The sequence below is a fragment of the Nuphar pumila genome, chromosome 13 (genome assembly GCF_984573655.1).
Source record: "Nuphar pumila chromosome 13, dmNupPumi1.hap1.1, whole genome shotgun sequence".
NCBI lineage: Eukaryota > Viridiplantae > Streptophyta > Magnoliopsida > Nymphaeales > Nymphaeaceae > Nuphar > Nuphar pumila.
In genome coordinates, this window is record NC_143261.1 from 58,457,741 (window position 1) to 58,474,935 (window position 17,195).

The 17,195-nt window shown below is 35.0% G+C and overlaps 1 protein-coding gene across 1 annotated transcript in view; it reads left to right on the plus strand.

Moving 5' to 3' along the window:
* LOC149818478 (protein REBELOTE-like) overlaps positions 1-11,518 on the plus strand; it is a 62,911-nt gene extending 51,393 nt beyond the window's left edge. Inside the window, exon 5 of the mRNA XM_089986481.1 lies at positions 11,339-11,518. Within this exon, the coding sequence (XP_089842607.1) occupies positions 11,339-11,369 (31 nt within the window). The 3' untranslated portion in view covers positions 11,370-11,518. The remainder of the gene's footprint in view (positions 1-11,338) is intronic.
* Positions 11,519-17,195: the final 5,677 nt, after the last annotated feature.

Genomic DNA, 17,195 nt, shown 5'->3' on the forward strand with positions numbered 1-17,195 from the left:
CATTGAGACTTTCTCTTCTGGAGAATATCCCTATGCCAAGAGTCCTACATGGTATTTGATTAGCAGTTATTGTGAGTTGTAGTTGGGGACTCTGGCAGCTTCAAATGGATGTGAAAGTGTCGTAGGATCGATGCAACGAGCACTAGAGGGGGTGAATAGTGTTTTTAATCTTCGTCTTTGAAATTTGATGAAATTTGAATACTATAAAGCAATCACACACAAAGAGCATAAGAATTTTATCCTGGTTCGGTCTTTCAGACCTACATTCAATATTCAAGCAAAACCGCTTGAGATTTTCACGATCAAACAGATCAAAATTGGTTTCACTTTCAACAACAATTGTGCTGAAAGCAAACTTCTCTTTTAAACCAAAGAGACTTTGTCCTTTTACAAAAAAATTGAAATAACCAACTTACAATTAACCTACGAGCGTTTCTTATGAATGCAAATGAAGTGGAATAAGCTTTTAAGACTGCTGAAATACTCAATTCACAATTTCACTAACTTACAAAAAGAATTAGAGTGAAAATACTCGATGAGTGAGAAAATAATACTTGAATGAATATGAGTGAAAAATAAAGAATTTGATCTTTCAAATCAATGTAATTTGATTCAATTCAATCATTTTGAGTGTAGATCACACTCTTATTTATAGCTGAAGAACGAAAGGGTGTCAAAACAGTCAGTTTTGAACTGTCAAATTGTTTGAAAAACTGAAAATATGCACCTTTTAAAAGTTTCAGAAAATGACTATATTAGTCGACTGAAATCAAATATTAGCAGACTGACAGTTAAAGTCAGTCGACTATTGTGTCTAGCCGAACAAATTTAAATTCTGATTTTTGAAACTTAGTCGACTAAAAAAAAGTTAGTTGACTGATGAAAATCATCAGTAGACTGAAAAAAACTTTCAGTTGACTCCTGCTAAATTTTTCAGAAATTGAACATTCTGGCTGGTCGACTAAGAGTTGATTAGTCGACTAATCAGAAAGTTGACATTTTGCTTTGAAAAATTGGCGCAAAAAATTGGTCGACTGATGAGTCTATTAGTCGACTGATAAACCTGAAAATGTGGGTAAAGAGCTTTTTAAAATGATTTTCGTCAAGGGTTCTTTTAGAAAAGTTTTTCTTAAGTATTTTTAGGTGAAATGCAAGTAAGATATGCAATCAAAGTAAGACTCTTACAAGAATCTAAGACTTTTAAAGAAATTTACATTTGCACGCTTGTCTTCACAGATTCTTCAACGAATTCTTCAATTCTTTTCATCTTCATTGCCTTGGCTGAAATTTAGTTGTTTCAGTTATTCATCATCAAAATCTTGTACTTGAATTATCGTGTACAACTTTCTTGTCTTAACAATCTTTCCCTTTTTATGATGACAAACTAGTCACAGATAGAGCATTGATAAACATATAAAAAACTTACTCTCCTTATCAATATGCTGTCAAAACATAAGAAGTTAGCATAATATCAACATTGTTAACACATTGTTTTTCTTCTCTTCCCTTTGTCATGATCAAAAGGAATTGGTAGAGTCAGAGTATAAAAAAAATGCAGATACAAGTTCAAAATATTACAACTCAAAAAAAAATGTTATAAAAGCAATATCAGTAAACAAAGTTCAAGAGAAGTGTTGTTTGATCATCTCCTTGATTTCAGCTACATCAGACTGAATAAATGAAGGTTGTTGAGTAACATTCTCACGAAATGTATGTTGTTGAAGTTTTGAAGCTTTAATGTGTTTCAGAATTTCATCATCTTTTTCAGTAGAGAATTTCTTCCTTTTGCCTTGAGATGGAGGCGATGTAGGAGATGATGATGGTTCAGGAGATATAGGAGATCCAGAGGATGAAGGTACTAGATATGAAAGTTTCATTCATTTAAAAACAGTTTCATCGAAGATTTTCTTTTGAGAAACAAACTTTTCATTATTCAGAGGCACTTTGAAATATTTGAAAATTTGGTTAAGGATACACCCATACGTAAGAAAAGATTTTTGTTTCCATAACGTAGTAAAAAAGACGTGTGCCCAATTTGCATATATATTTCCAAATAAGACATATAGAGCAGTTGAAAAATAATCAAAAGATCCTGTCTTTGGGAGGACATTATGAGCAAGAATTCTTCCTGCAATTCGAGCACGAGGTTGAAGGTTTGTATTTTTGAAAGGAGGACAATGAGGAGTGCCTTAAAGTAGAATTTGTTCAAAAATATTTTCATTATTAAGGTCAATGGAATTGAAAAGAGTTTTCGAAGATGGAACACCAAGAATCTGTCCAAGGAGTTTGGAATCAAACTTGATTTCAACATCTCTAACGAGAGAGGAAAGAAAATTGGTATCGTGATCTATTTGCAAATTTGTGTAAAACAATTGGATTAATAAAGGATAATAATCACGATCGGAAGAAGCATTAAAAAGATGTGAAATCCCTGTAAACAATGTTTCGAGATCATATCTTAAATAAACGTGAAAAAGAATACTTCTGCCAGGTAAGATGGGAAAGGCAGAAATAGAGCCAAATGTGTCATAAAGAAGAGAATTTCTAAGGAGGTTAAGAGAGAATCCATGCTGAGCCTTGGCTGTGGGTGTGGATGAGGAAGGGAAAGTATGTCCGGAGGCGGTTTTCTGATAAGGCATCGTCGTCAAGAAAGCGGAGAACATGGCTCAAGCAGTAGTGACCCTTAGGAGTGGGAAGCAGTACCAAGCGAGGGAGGCTTTAGAAGAAAGAGAGAAGATACGTGAGAAACAACATGTCCCTAATGTTTTACCTCAGGAAAGCGAGAGGGTTCTTCCATCTGAGCCTTCAAAATCCTACATTCCCAAAGCCCCCTTTCCTGAGGTGTTAGAGAGACCAAGAACATTAGGTAAGTCAGGAGTGAACATGCAAGAGATGCTTGAGATATTCAAGCACGTTAAGATAAACCTCCCTTTACTTGATGTCATCCAGCAATTCCCTGCATATGCAAAGTTTCTCAAAGAGCTTTGTACGCAGAAAAGAAAGTTGAGGTCCCATGCGCAGAAGAAGATCTACTTGACTGGGCAGGTGAGCACAGTATTGCAACACCAAACCCCACCTAAGCTCAAGGACCCAGGGATTCCGATCATCTCGTGTGTCATAGGAAACATTACTGTTGAGCAAGCATTGCTCGACCTTGGGGCAAGTGTCAATATCTTACCGGGTTTCTTTTATGACAAATTTAGATTAAAAGAGATAAAGCCAACACCTTTGACTTTGCAACTCGCAGATAGATCGATCAAGATCCCGAGAGGGATACTTGAAGATGTTTTAGTCAAGGTAGAGGATTGTTATTTCCATGTAGACTTCGTGATTTTAGATATGGAGGGAGATGATAGCATACGACAGACCCCTATTATTCTTGGTTGCCCCTTGCCACTGCCAATGCGTGCATTAATTGCTGCACTGGTGCGATGGATGTTTCATTTGGCAACATGAAGATAAGGTTGAACATTTTTCATGCTGGATTAGGGTATGTCAGAGAGGAGGCTGCTTTCGAGGTTGATTTTATCCAGGACCTCGTAGAAGCAGAACATGCTTGGTTATTGAGTGATCCACCTCAGGAGGAGGATAATGAATCACTCGAAGAGGATCACCTAGGATTACTTGAGAATCAAACAGGTGATTTGAGTTGGATTTGGCACTTTGAGTCATTTCTCAATTTGGACGGGAACACAGTGCGTAATGTCGCAGATGACACTCTTTTTCTCAGAGAGCCCGATTGAGCACGACTTCATGTCCATTGATCTCATGGACGATGAAGGGTTTCCAGAGATCCGTCTGGCTGGGGACGTAAAACTTAGCGCTTTATGGGAGGCAACCCATATTTTTTATGTACCATTAGTAGCTTTAATATTTTTTGTTTTTAGGTAGTTTTTCTTCATGAGCGTCAAGCCTAGATCATGTATGCATTGCATTCTTTTGCATATCTCTATGAGTTGTAAACTGTGAGACAGGTGGAACCTATGTAGAGCCATTCACATGTCGTATCAGGTAAGGTTTCACAGTGTGGATCAGGTGACTTCTACTCCTTTTTCTCTCATTTATTTTGTTTTCATATGCATTCCCTTAGTTTCATACAAGCATGGGGGAGTGTCACTGAGGACATTGTCATTCAAGCATGGGGGAGGGTGTAGTTTGCACACCCAATTGTTCATGTCTTTGCACTTGCATTTTTATGTCAACTCATAAAAATTAGGCTTTTAGGGAATGAATTTGAACTTATATGACTGCTTTGCAACATCTAACGTTTTTAGAGAATTTTTAAGCCCCACGAAAAACTTTTTCTAACACAATTCTAGAAAACCATGGTTGTTTATGTGGATTTCAAAGAAATGATTATGGATGCATGTTAGAGTTTATTTTGAATCACAAGTATGAATATGTACAGTTTTATTTTTGAAAACTAAGCAAATGAACAACATCGCAAAAGAGCTCAAAAAGTGAATCGAGCATACGTTTAGTTGTTTGATATCTTCGTACTCCCTAGTAGCTGGGCTTAGACACAAGTTGAAGTGTTTGAGTTCCATGTTGAAAAGGATAACAAAGGAAGTCAATTCTTTGTCTACGTTGATATCTGTGGCCTATTTTGTTCGAGCAAGTAGAGCCTGAGGGGTGTTTACACCTGGTGCCCTAAAGCCATCTGGTTTGGGAGCCATTGACCCGAAATCCCGTTACATGAACTTTATAGAGAGCCTAATAGATATTGACATTGCACATGACAGAGAACTAGACTATACATAAACTATAAAAAAATTGAAGGTCTAGTGACTCGAGCAATTAAGTCTGAGGGATACTTTGTATCTGGTGCCCTAAGATCGTCTGGCCTGGGAGTCACTGACTCAAAGCTCGTTACATGGGTCACAAAAACTGAAAATTTGATATAGTGCTCAATAAAAGAAAGAAAGAAAAAATGTGTGCAAAATTGAAAATCAAGAAATAGAAAAGAGCGAAAAAGAGAAAAGTTCACTACTTAGAAACAAATATTGAGAAAACCTGTGCAGAACACATATGAGTGAGGATAAGTAAATAATAACATGTATATATTTGATTTTCTGCGAATGAATCATAAATGATTATGCTATTTAGAAAAGTGAAAGAAAATGTTTTATTCTGTGGTGGCAGGTAGAATACTCTAATCATGTTTTGATAATGCAATGACATGAAATATTTGTGAAAACAAACTCCTTAACTGCCTAATGCTTTGTGTTCTAAAATTTTTATGCATACATGATAAAGATGTTTGTGGGTAGCATCACTGCAAACCCTCACAAGACCTTACTCGTCCACTGGGGTAACCCAGGGGTTGAAAGGGCTTGTTGCATATACTAAATGCAACCGTGATTCCTACGAAAGTGAGTTAGGTTTTTATTGTGTCTAGTTTAGTATTTTTGTTTTTGTTTCAGTTTGCTCGAGGACTAGCAAATGATAAGCATGGGGGTATTTGATCATGCATATATGTCACATTTTATTAATCAGTATTTATGCATGATCTATGTTAAAATTGCCTTAAAAACCCATTTTTACCATTAGTTTTGAGAAACCGCATTGCATTGAATTTTATCAGAAAATTGTATTCTTCAAAGCTTTCCTTGCATATATATATTTTTTATAGTTAGAACTTCTTAATTGTAGTTTAGTTAGCTTAAGTTTGTATTAGCTAATTTGTAATCTTTAATTAGTTTAAGAAGTTTGTTTGTTTTTTTTTAAACGATAAAGCATGTTTTGCTAAAATGGGTATTTTGGAAATTATTGAAAACTATTGGACTTGTTTTGAAAAAAATGTTTTACCCTAATATAATATTATAAATAGTATTATACAGCAAGAAAAAGACGTTCTTTTCTGGTGGATTGCACGCCTCTCTCTCTCTCTTGCTTCCTCTCTCTTTTTCCTTTTCTTGCTCTTCTTGATGTATTCCTCAGCACCGGTTCTTCCATCCTCTTCATTGGGAAGGTGCAGCAACAGCCAGGATGAACCAGTCTTTCCTCAACCCATCTAGCCGACTGTGGGAAGCATTTGGACGTGTGAAAGAAGCGATTTCGAGCCCTCAAAAAACCAAAGTTCAAGCAAACATACATTACCTCAAGAAGGGACAGAAAGCCTCAAGCACTGAAGACTTGCTTTTCTTTCTAGATTAGGCTTTTATTTCATTTAGTTCAATTCATTTGGGTCTGTAATAAGGCACTTTAATTATTTGTTTAAGCCCTCTGCGTAGGGCCGTACTCTCGTAGTTAGTTAATTATTTAATCAATTCTTTTCATTTTGGCAATAAAGAGTAGTTTAGATTATGTGTTCGAATACGAAGTATTTCTCGTTCCCTGAGTTCGACCCGGACTCCACCACTCATGCGAGCTGGTTTTCATATTTTTGGTGTCTGGCTTTCACTGAATTTTAATTAAAAATATTATTTTAAAAGGGGTTTTCCAAAACTCACACCAGAAGACACTCCGCCCTACTCAGGAGAAGACTGGAGAGCCTAGTGACTGACCTATTGACCAGTCGATCTTCCCTACCATACTCAAGGAAAGCGAGCAGGGCCCATGGCCTATGCCTTCTCCTTCGTATATTCTTAAAGCCCATTTTCTTTAGGCTTTGAAAAAACCAAACGATTTTAGCAAGCAAGGGGCTAGAATGCACGAAATGCTTTACATATTTAAGCATGTTCACATAAACCTCTCCCTACTGGATGACATCCAACAAGTGCCCGCCTATGCAAAGTTTCTTAAGAAACTTTGCACAAAGAAAATAAAGTCAAGATCGTTGCCTATGAAGATCTTCCTGACTGAGCAGGTGAGTTTTGTGTTTCGACACCAAGCCTCACCTAAACTGAAGGATCCTAGGGCACCAATCATCTCTTGTGTCATAGAGAACATTACCATCGATCATGCATTGCTCGATCTTGGGGCTAGTATAAATATATTGTCGGGTTCTCTTTATGACATTTTTGGGATTGAGGATTTAAAGTCCACGATGATCATCTTATAATTGGCAGATAGGTCTACCAAGCTCCCCCGAGAAATCTTGGAAAAAGTGTTAATTAAGGTCGATGACTTTTATTTTCCTATTGATTTTCTCGTTTTGGACATGGAGGGCACTGATGCCGCTCACCAGACCCCCATCATTCTTGGCAGACCATTCTTGGCCACTGCCAACGCTCGTATTGATTGTCGTACTGGGGAGATGGATGTTTATTTTGGCAACAAGCGACTATGGATAAATATTTTTTATATTGCCACGAGAGCGAGAGAAAATAACGAATGCTTCTATGTTATGGATGTTAAATGAAAGCAATCCGATATGTTGTTGGATGCTTGCTTGGATAGAAATTCAATTTATGGCTCACCATCATTTGAGAATAGTCTTCACATGGAGACTAAGCTCGTTCTTAGCAGACTAGAGAGCCATTGTAGGGTCTACAGGGGTAGAGTTGGAGAAAATATTGTGGGTAGGGTCATAGATGAAACCATTTTCCTTAGACCTCTCGATTGAGCATAACTTCATGTCCATTGATCTCATGGACGATGAAGGGTCACTAGAGATCCGTTTGGCTGAAGACATAAAATTTAGCGCTTTATGGGAGGCAACCCATATTAGTATTGTGATATTAGTAGTTTTGCTATTTTCTGTCATTTTTTTTTGTTCATGAGCATGAATGTTAGATCATGTATGCATTGTATTTGATGTATTTTTATGAGTTGTAAACATTGAGACAGGTAGAATCTCTACAGAGCCAGTGCAGGGCAGCATCAGGTAAGATTTCATAGTGCAGATCAAGCGACTTCCACTACTTTCCTCATATTTCTTTTGTTTTTCATGTGCATTCATATAGTTTCATGCAAGCATGGGAGAGAGTCACTGAGGACAGTGTCATTCAAGCATAAGAGAGGGTATAGTTTGCACACCCAAATCTTTTTTTGTCTTTGTACTCGCACATTGTTCAAAACCCATAAAAATTGGGCATTTAAGGAATGAGTTTGACCTTATATAAATGTTTTACATAATCTAATGTTTTTAGAGAATTTTTAAGCCCCACAATTTTTTTTTATGACACTGATCTAGAAAAATATGGTTATTTATGTGGATTTCAAAGAAATGATAGTAGATGCATGTTAGAGTTTTATTTTGAATCACAAGTATAAATAAGCACGATTTATTTTTTAAAACTAAGCAAATGAACAACATTGAAAATAAGAGCTCAAAAGGTGAAAAAGAGCATATGTTTAGTTGTTGATGTCTTTGTATTCCTTAATAACTGGGCTTAGACACAAGTTGAAGTGTTTGAGTTTCATGTTGAAAAGGATACTGAAAGAAATCACTTCTTTGTCAAAGTTGATATCTATGACCTATTTGGTTCGAGCAAGTAGAGCCTGAGGGGTGTTTACATCTGGTACCCTAAAGTCATCTGGTTTGGGAGCCACCGGCCCGAAAGCCCGTTACATGGACTTTATAGAAAGCCTAAGAGATAGTGACATTGCACATGACAAGAAGCAAGTTATACGTAAAACTATTAAAATGAAAGGTCTAGTGACTCAAGCAATTAAGTCTGAGGGATACTTTGTATTTGGTGCCTTAAGGTCGTCTAGCCTGGGAGTCACTGACCCAAAGCTCGTTACACGGGTCACGAAAACTGGAAATTTGATATAGTGTTCAACAAAAAGAAAGAAAAAGTGTGAAAAAATTAAAAACCTGAAAAAAGAAAAAAAAGAAAGAAAATCAAGAGCATAAAGATAAAGTTCACTGCTTAGGAATAAGTATTGAGAAACTTGTACAGAAAACATATAAGTAAGGAGAAATAAACAATGACATGTATATTTGATTTTCTGAGAATAAAGCAAAAATTATTATGATATTTAGAAAAGTAAAAGAAAAGACTTTTATTTTGTGGTGGCCTATAAAAGACTTTAATTATGTTTTGATAATGTAATGGCATGTAATATTTGTAAAACCAACTCCTCAATTGCCTAATATTTTTTGAAGTTGAATTTTTATGCATACATGACAGAGATGTTTGTGGGTAGCATCACTGCAAACCCTCACGAGACCTTACTCGTCCATTGGGGTAACCTAGGGGTTTAAAGGGCTTGTTGCATATGCTAAATGCAATCGTGATTCCTACGAAAGTGAGTCAGGTTTTTGTTTTTGTTTAGTTTAGTTTGTCTTTTGTCTTTTGTTTTTTGTTCAGGGTCAGTTTGCTCGAGGACTAGCAAACGATAAGCATAAAAAATTTAATCATGCATATATTTTGTATTTTATTTATACTATTTTATGCATGATCCCATGAAAAAATTGAATTAAAAACTCATTTTTATCAGTGTCTTTGAGAAACTACTTTAAATTAAAAATATAAGTAAAATCGCATATTTCAATCTCTTCCTTGCATTTTTTAGAGTTTTAGTTAGTTTAGAATTTTCTAATGTGTAGTCTAACTAGATTAGGAGTGTATTAATTAATTTTAGTTTGTTTAGAAGTGCTTTTTTAAAAACATGTTTTCTAGAGGACTCTTTTGGAAATTCTTGAAAAAATATCCGACCTCTTTTAAAAAATCATGTTTTGACCTAATTTTAGACTATAAAGTAGATTTTTTCAGCCATAGAACACGTTTTTGTCTTCTCTTTGGGAAAATGCAGACCTCTCTCTCCTTTCCCCCCTTCTCTTCTTCCCCCGTTTCACTCTTGGTCGGTTCCTCCCTCGGTTCTTCTTTTTCCTCTTGTTTCGTCTTGCTTCTAATTTCTACTATTGTCAACTTCTTCTTGTCCCTATCATTGGAGGTACGTGCAGCCCGAAAGGTAAGACCATTTTTTTTTTCTCAACCCCTCTATCGAAAATGGATCAGAAGGTACGTTTCTTCTTCCCTATCTCTCTGTAGTTTCATAATTTTAGTTTCTGCATGTAGTTCATCATATCATTGCATGAGTTCATCATATCATTGCATATTCATTGCATCTAGATTAGATTAGTTTTATTTTTTATCATCCAAAAATAAAAAAAACAAAAAATAATAAAAAATAATAAAATAACTTAATTTAGTTTAGACAATTTTCTTGATTTTTGCATAGAATAATAATATTTTATTCAAATCGATAGACTTAGCATAGAGTAGTTTTATGTTTTAATGAGTTTTAATTTAGTTTATGTCAGATCTAGGTTAGATTTAGTTTAGATTAAGTTTTCTTTTATTTCTAGTATTAACTAGATTTAATTCATCTATATTTCTGAAGTAGCCGATTTAGGAATAGTTAATTATTTTGTTTATTTAGTAAATCCAATTCACGTTAACTCAGTTTTTTTCTAGATTAGTTAGATTAATCTTGATCTTAATTTAACATCATTAGGAATTAGGTTATGTTAAATAGATTAACATAAATTCATCATAGCCGGATTTCCTTTTTTTTCATTATCAATTAGCGTTCTTTTTGATAAATTCGATTTTTAGTCGATTAAATAGTTATAGTTAATTTTAATTAATTCTTTTTACAATTCATGATTCAAGATTTAGTTATGTTTCTATATTAATTAGATCAGCATTAATCTATTTTATTTTTATTAGATTATTACAAATTAGTTTATATTAAAATTGTTTTAGCCGATATTCCTTTCTTTATTCAAATACTTGTTTTCTTTAGAATAATTTAGATTATGATTAGTTATAGATTAATTTCCATTTTTAATTCAGTTACTTAGAGTTTAGTTTTAAATTTAGTCACGTCAGTAGTTAGTTTCAATTTTAATTTTGCATATAGATCTAGTTTTGTAAAATTCAATAGTCGGTTCTTTATTATGTTGATTTCATCAGTTAATTAGTTACATTAAATGCATTCGATTAGTTTTTCATAATTTAATTCGTTAATTCAGCCTGTAGTGTAGTTTATTTGATTCAAGTTATTAAGTTAGTTTAGACGTTGATTCAATCTTGCATAGATTAGGTAATTTAAAGATTAGCCGATTTATGTTTTCTTCTTTTTATTTATGAATAATTAAATAGGTTAGTAGGTTAGCTTTTATTTTATTTCCAATTTTTTTTATTAGCTTACCTTCATAATCCGTATAGCATATAGTCTTTATTAGATTCATCTAGTTTGTTTTTAGTTTTTGTCTTTTATTAGTTTGTTACATAAATTAGTTCTTGATTGTTAGTTAGTTTGTTTTGCTATTTTGTCATTTAGTGCTTTAGTTTGTTACATGTTAGTTCACATTTGTTACATGTAGTTAGTTTGTTATTAGTAGTTAGATTCTTGTTTTTGTGATTTTTTTTTTAATTAACATTGTTTTTTTGTCTAGTTTCTCTTTATTCAGTCTTGTTTTGTGATTTTTGTTTTGCAGAGAAGTGGTTGGATGTGCGGTAGCCCCTTAAAAGTACCTCGGAAGAGCCTTCTGAGGTCTCCTTAAAAGGCCCTCCGAGCCCTCAAAAGAGCTCTCAAGAGAGTCATTCATCAATCAATAAAGTTTGAGAACAACAAGAAAAAGAGGAAAGCAGTGAAGATCAAAAGAGACTAGAAGCTCAAGCCTTGAAGACTCTTATTCTTTTATTTTTAGCTTAGGATTTATTTTATTTAATTCATTGAGTTTGTAATAAGGCCACTTAATTATTATTTTTATTTGTTTAAGCCCTCTGCAAAGGGTCGTACTCTTAGTTAATTAATTCTTTTATTTTTTAAGGCAATAAAGAGTAGATTAGTTTTCTGTGAAATACAAAGTGTTTCTCTCGTTCTCTGAGATCGACCCGGACTCCACCACTAGTACAAGCCGGTTTTTAGTATTTGGTGTCTGGCTTTCACACTGTTTTTATTGAAAATATAGTTTTAAAAATCTATTTCATAAAACTTATACCAATAACCCCTACTAGGCTTTCACGAGTCTGACCCGTTTTATGGGTTTTGAGGTAAAATATGGTGTATAGCTGTGGAGTGAATGTAGGTTGCTCAGGTGGCATCATTAAAGGCCAGGTGCAAAACAATTGGAGAATGGAAGAAGTATTTTTTTTAAATGGAAGGGGGGAAATCATGAGGGTGTGGGAACGGGAGGCATTCTTTTTTAAAATGGAAGGTAGATATGGTTTGGGGGCCGTTATTGCATTACTCATGGTAGTAGGTGGACATTGTTTGTATTTCGGAAACAAAGATGGAAATGTTTGAAGTCAGTTTCCTTGTACAAATTTGGCGAGGTTGTTCTTTTGATTTTATTTCCTCGATTGGCATATCAGGGGATATTTTGGTGGTTTGAAGGGAAGGTATTAGTGGTATGGTTATGGACAAAGGCCTATTTTCGATCATGGTGTATTTTGAACAGCTAAATTCAAGCATTTTTTTAATGCTCACATTAGTATATGCTCCAACTATATTTGCTTTAAAAAGAGCTTTTCAGGATGAGCTTAACTTGTTAGGGTAAAAGAGTTTTGGCAAATTGGTGCATAACTAAAAAATTTAATTTTCTACGTACCTATGAATCCAACCGAGAACAAAGATATACTAGCAGTATGCGGCAGTTTGTTGATTTTGTTGAGTTGGATATGGTGGATTTACAGATCTCGGGTGACTTTATTGTTAGGAAAGTTTTAAAATATTAATGATTACTACCAAAAGAGTTTTGAAAAAGTTTAGTCCCATATCTAAGAGAGAAAAGTTTTTCAAGAGGTTTAAATAGAGAGCTTGTTATCTATTCTTTACTTTGGTAAGCCTTGATTCTTTAGGTGGATTGCGGACGCAACAGACGCGCCGTTCGCGCACACGCGCGTGCGCAAGGGCGCTTGAGGCGCAATGTGGCACTTTGCACTTTGCGCGCTCGCAGCGGTGCGAGGTGCTTATGAGGTGAAAATATCCGTTTTGTTTTTCGGTTTGAGTTATTTGGCCGTTTGAAAAGCTTTAAGTTGCATGCATATCGAGTTAATGTTGCATTGTGACTGTTGGGCGGTTTTGGAGGCCTTTGATTGACAGTCAAAGGTGGGTGACCGTTCAGGTCTTTTTCGTCCTATTTTCAAACCGTCAGATTTATGGCCATTAATCTCATTTATCGCAAAACGTTTTGGCCTCTCTAAAAGTCTATAATATCTTCTATTTCGTCTTTTGAATATACAAGAATTTTACGACTCTAAAAAAAAAAAAAATCTTCTTCTTCCTTCTTCTCGATTTGGCTTGCAGAGTACAAGTGTGGTAGAGATCATCTGTCCTTGCGAAGCAGTGACTCTCTGGAGGTTCAAGCCTAGTTGTATCCTGGAAACTCAATCGCATCAAACCCCTTTTCGCATCTTCGGTCTTCCCGGAGTGGGGCGATTGAAGTTCTAAAGATAGCGATCTTAAGAACGTGCCTCTAGGCTTGAGATCTCTTTTCTGAAATCCATTTTCACAAGGTTGGTGTAACAATTTTAGAACTTCATTATGGCCTCTGGTTCGACATCCAACTCCATCAATCTGCTTAGCCGTGACCTCGAAAAACTCGATCGATTTGATGGGTCAAACTTCAAGCGGTGGCAATCAAAGTCTATTTCTTGCTATCCGAGCTGCATATTGACTATGTTCTCAAAAAGCCCTGTCCCACTGTCGCTGCTGGAGAAGTTGAGACAGAAGAACAGAAGAAAGAGTGAGAGAAGTGGTTTACTGACAACTACCGATGCAAAGGGCATATCCTGAACACTTTAGCCGATTCTCTCTTTGACTTGTATTCACCATTGGAGTCGGCTGAAGAGTTGTGGAATGCTCTCCGAGATCAAGTACAATGCAGAAGATGCTGGTAACAAAAGGTTTATCGTAGATCAGTATGTTAATTTTTCTATTGTTGATGATAAGCATATACTTGCTCAAATTCACGAGATGCAAATACTGGCCTATAAGATCAAAGGAGAAGGTATGTATCTTGATGATGACTTCCAAGTTGCTGTCATCATTGGGAAGCTGCCGGATTCCTGGAAAGAATATAAGAATCACCTAAAACATAAAAATGAGAAAATTACTTTAGATGGCCTTCTTAAGGACATCCGAATTGAGGAAGAGACTCGTCTTCGTGACAAAAAGAATTTGAGTCCTAAAGAAGGTTATCCTAAAGTGAATTTTGTTAGTAACAAGGGTGGCAAAATCATGAAAACCCAGAAAATCAAAAAGAATTTTGTGAATGGGAAAAAGCGAACTGATAAAAAGAAAATTAGTTGTTATGTTTGTGGCAAGTTTGGCCATTTTGCTAGAGAATGCAGAGAACGGAAGAGAACTGGTCCTAAGTCAAATGAGTCAGAGGAAAGGCTTGTTGCTGTAATCTCTGAAACCTTTATGGTGGCTGCAAATAAAGACTGGTACCTGGATACTGAAAGCACTGTTCATGTGGCAAACGACAGGAACTTGTTCAAGTCGTATGAAGTAGTGGGGGAAGGATGCAATCTCTTTATGGGAAACTCTTCCTCAACTAAAGTGCTGGGAAAAGGGAGTGTGGAAATTAAGTTCACCTCTGGGAAAGTCCTAACACTTGAGAATGTCCACTATGCTCCAGAAGTTCGAAAAAATTTAATCTCTGCAGATCTCCTGTCACGAAAGGGTTTTAAGATTGTTATTGAGTCTGGGATTGTAACTGTGACCAAAGGAAAAATCTTTGTAGGAAAAGGGTTTGCCACTGGTGGTATGTTCAAGATGAGCATAAATGAAGCTACTACTTCTGTTTATATGGTTGACTCCTATTTTCTTTGGTATTCACGATTAGGACATATAAATTCTCGTTGCATTCATAATATGAATAACTTTGGTCTTCTTCCGTGTTATGTGAGAATAGAACATAAACATAAGTGTGAGACATGCATTCAAACTAAGCTAACTAGACTTCCGTTTCCTAGTGTAGAAAAGAATTATAAATTGCTTGAATTAGTGCATTCTAATGTGTGTACGATGGATAATGTTTTGAGTCGTGGTGGCAATAGGTACTTTATTACCTTTATAGATGATTACTCAAAATTTTGTTATGTTTATTTGTTGAAACATAAATCTGAAGCATTTTCCAAATTTCTTCTTTATCTAGCTGAAGTAAAAAATAGGTTTAAAACAAATATTGTACATTTAAGAACAAATAGAGGAGGTGAATACTTAGGTGGAGAATTTGATAAATTCTGTGAAGATAATGGTATTATCCATCAAACGTCAGCTCCTAGAACTCCTGAACAAAATGGAGTAGCAGAAAGGAAAAACAGAATACTTGTAGAAATAATGAATGCAATGCTGCTTAATACGGGTTTGCATTCCAACTTATGGGGAGAGGCTATACTTTCTGCTTGTTATATTCTTAATCGAGTTCCTTATTCCAAATCTGATAAATCACCTTATGAATTGTGTTTTGGTAAGAAACCTAATCTTAGTTATTTTCGTGTTTGGGGTTGTTTAGCATATGTTAAAATTCCAGAAAATAAAAGGAAGAAGGTTGGACCTAAAGCATTTAAATGTGCATTTGTTGGGTATGCTAAACATAGTAAAGCATATAGATTTTTGGACATTGTTAATGATGTTATTGTAGAATCTAGAGATGCATCTTTCATAGAACATAAAAATGCATTTGATTCTCTTCTTGATGGCAGCCGGATTATAATAGATGAACTTCCTGTAAATGACATGATTGAATATTCTAATGATTGTGTTGATGAACCAGAAACTGAAGTTAGACTCAGTAAACACATTAGAAAACCAACTAATTTTGGTTCTGACTTTTATACATTTCTAATTGAGAATGATCCTGTGTCTTTTCAAGAGGCTATGTCTTCTCAAGATGCTGCCTTTTGGAGAGAAGCTATTAATGATGAAATAGAATCAATTATGTCTAATAATGTATGGAAATTAGTGGATTTACCTGTTGGTTGCAAAACTATTGGCTGCAAATGGATTTTCAAAAAGAAATTAAAAGCTGATGGTACAATCGATAAATTTAAAGCACGTTTGGTTGCAAAAGGTTTTAAACAAAAAGAAGGTATTGATTATTTTGATACTTTTGCTCCTGTAACCAGAATATCTACTATTAGAATTCTGATTGCCATGACTGCCATATATAAGCTTCAAATTCATCAAATGGACGTGAAAACGGCCTTTTTGAATGGAGAATTAGATGAAGAGATATATATGGAGCAACCTGAAGGTTTTGTAGTGCTAGGGCAAGAGCGCAAAGTTTGCAAACTTGAAAAATCCTTATATGGATTAAAGCAAGCCCCTAAGCAATGGCATGAAAAATTTGATAGTTCTCTGGTGCATAATGGTTTTAAAATTCATGATGCGGATAAATGTGTCTACAGTAAAGTAGATAGTAGCTCAATTATTATTATTTGTTTATATGTTGATGATATGCTTATTTTGGGTAACAATAGTGAATGCATAAATCAAACAAAAAGATTTTTATCTTCCTTGTTTTGTATGAAAGACTTGGGTGTTGCAGATGTTATTTTAGGAATCAAAATTATAAGAAATAAAAATGACATTGTATTATGTCAATCACATTATATTGAGAAAATTCTTACAAAGTATGGATATCTTAATAGTTCACCAGCATGCACCCCATATGATCCAAATATGAAATTGACTCCTAATGATGGTGCTAGTGTTAAACAATTAAAATATGCCAGTGTTGTAGGTAGCCTTATGTATGCAATGAACTGCACAAGGCCTGACATTGCCTATGCAATGAGTAAAGTGTGTAGATACACTAATAATCCTGGTCATCAACACTGGAATGCAGTGAATAGGATTCTTAGATATCTAAAGCATACTTTAGACTATGGAATTCACTATACCGAGTTTCCTGCTGTTATTGAAGGGTATAGTGATGCAAGTTGGAATACTGACTTTGAAGATTCCAAGTCTACGAGTGGTTGGGTTTTTACCCTTGGAGGAGGAGCAGTTGCATGGGGGTCTAAGAAATAGACCTGTTTAACTCATTCTACAATAGAATCTGAGTTTATTGCTTTGGCATCTGCTTGTAGAGAAGCTGAATGACTTAAAAATATGCTAGTGGATATTCCACTAGGTGAGAAGCCTATACCTGCTATTTCAATGTTCTGTGATAGCCAATCAGCTATATGTAAAGCAGGTAATATGAAATACAATGGGAAGTCTAGACATATTAGTCTAAGACACAGTTTTATAAAACAAATGATTGATGACAATATTATTTCATTGAAATATGTGAAGTCATGTCAAAACTTGGCAGACCTATTTACGAAAGGCCTTTC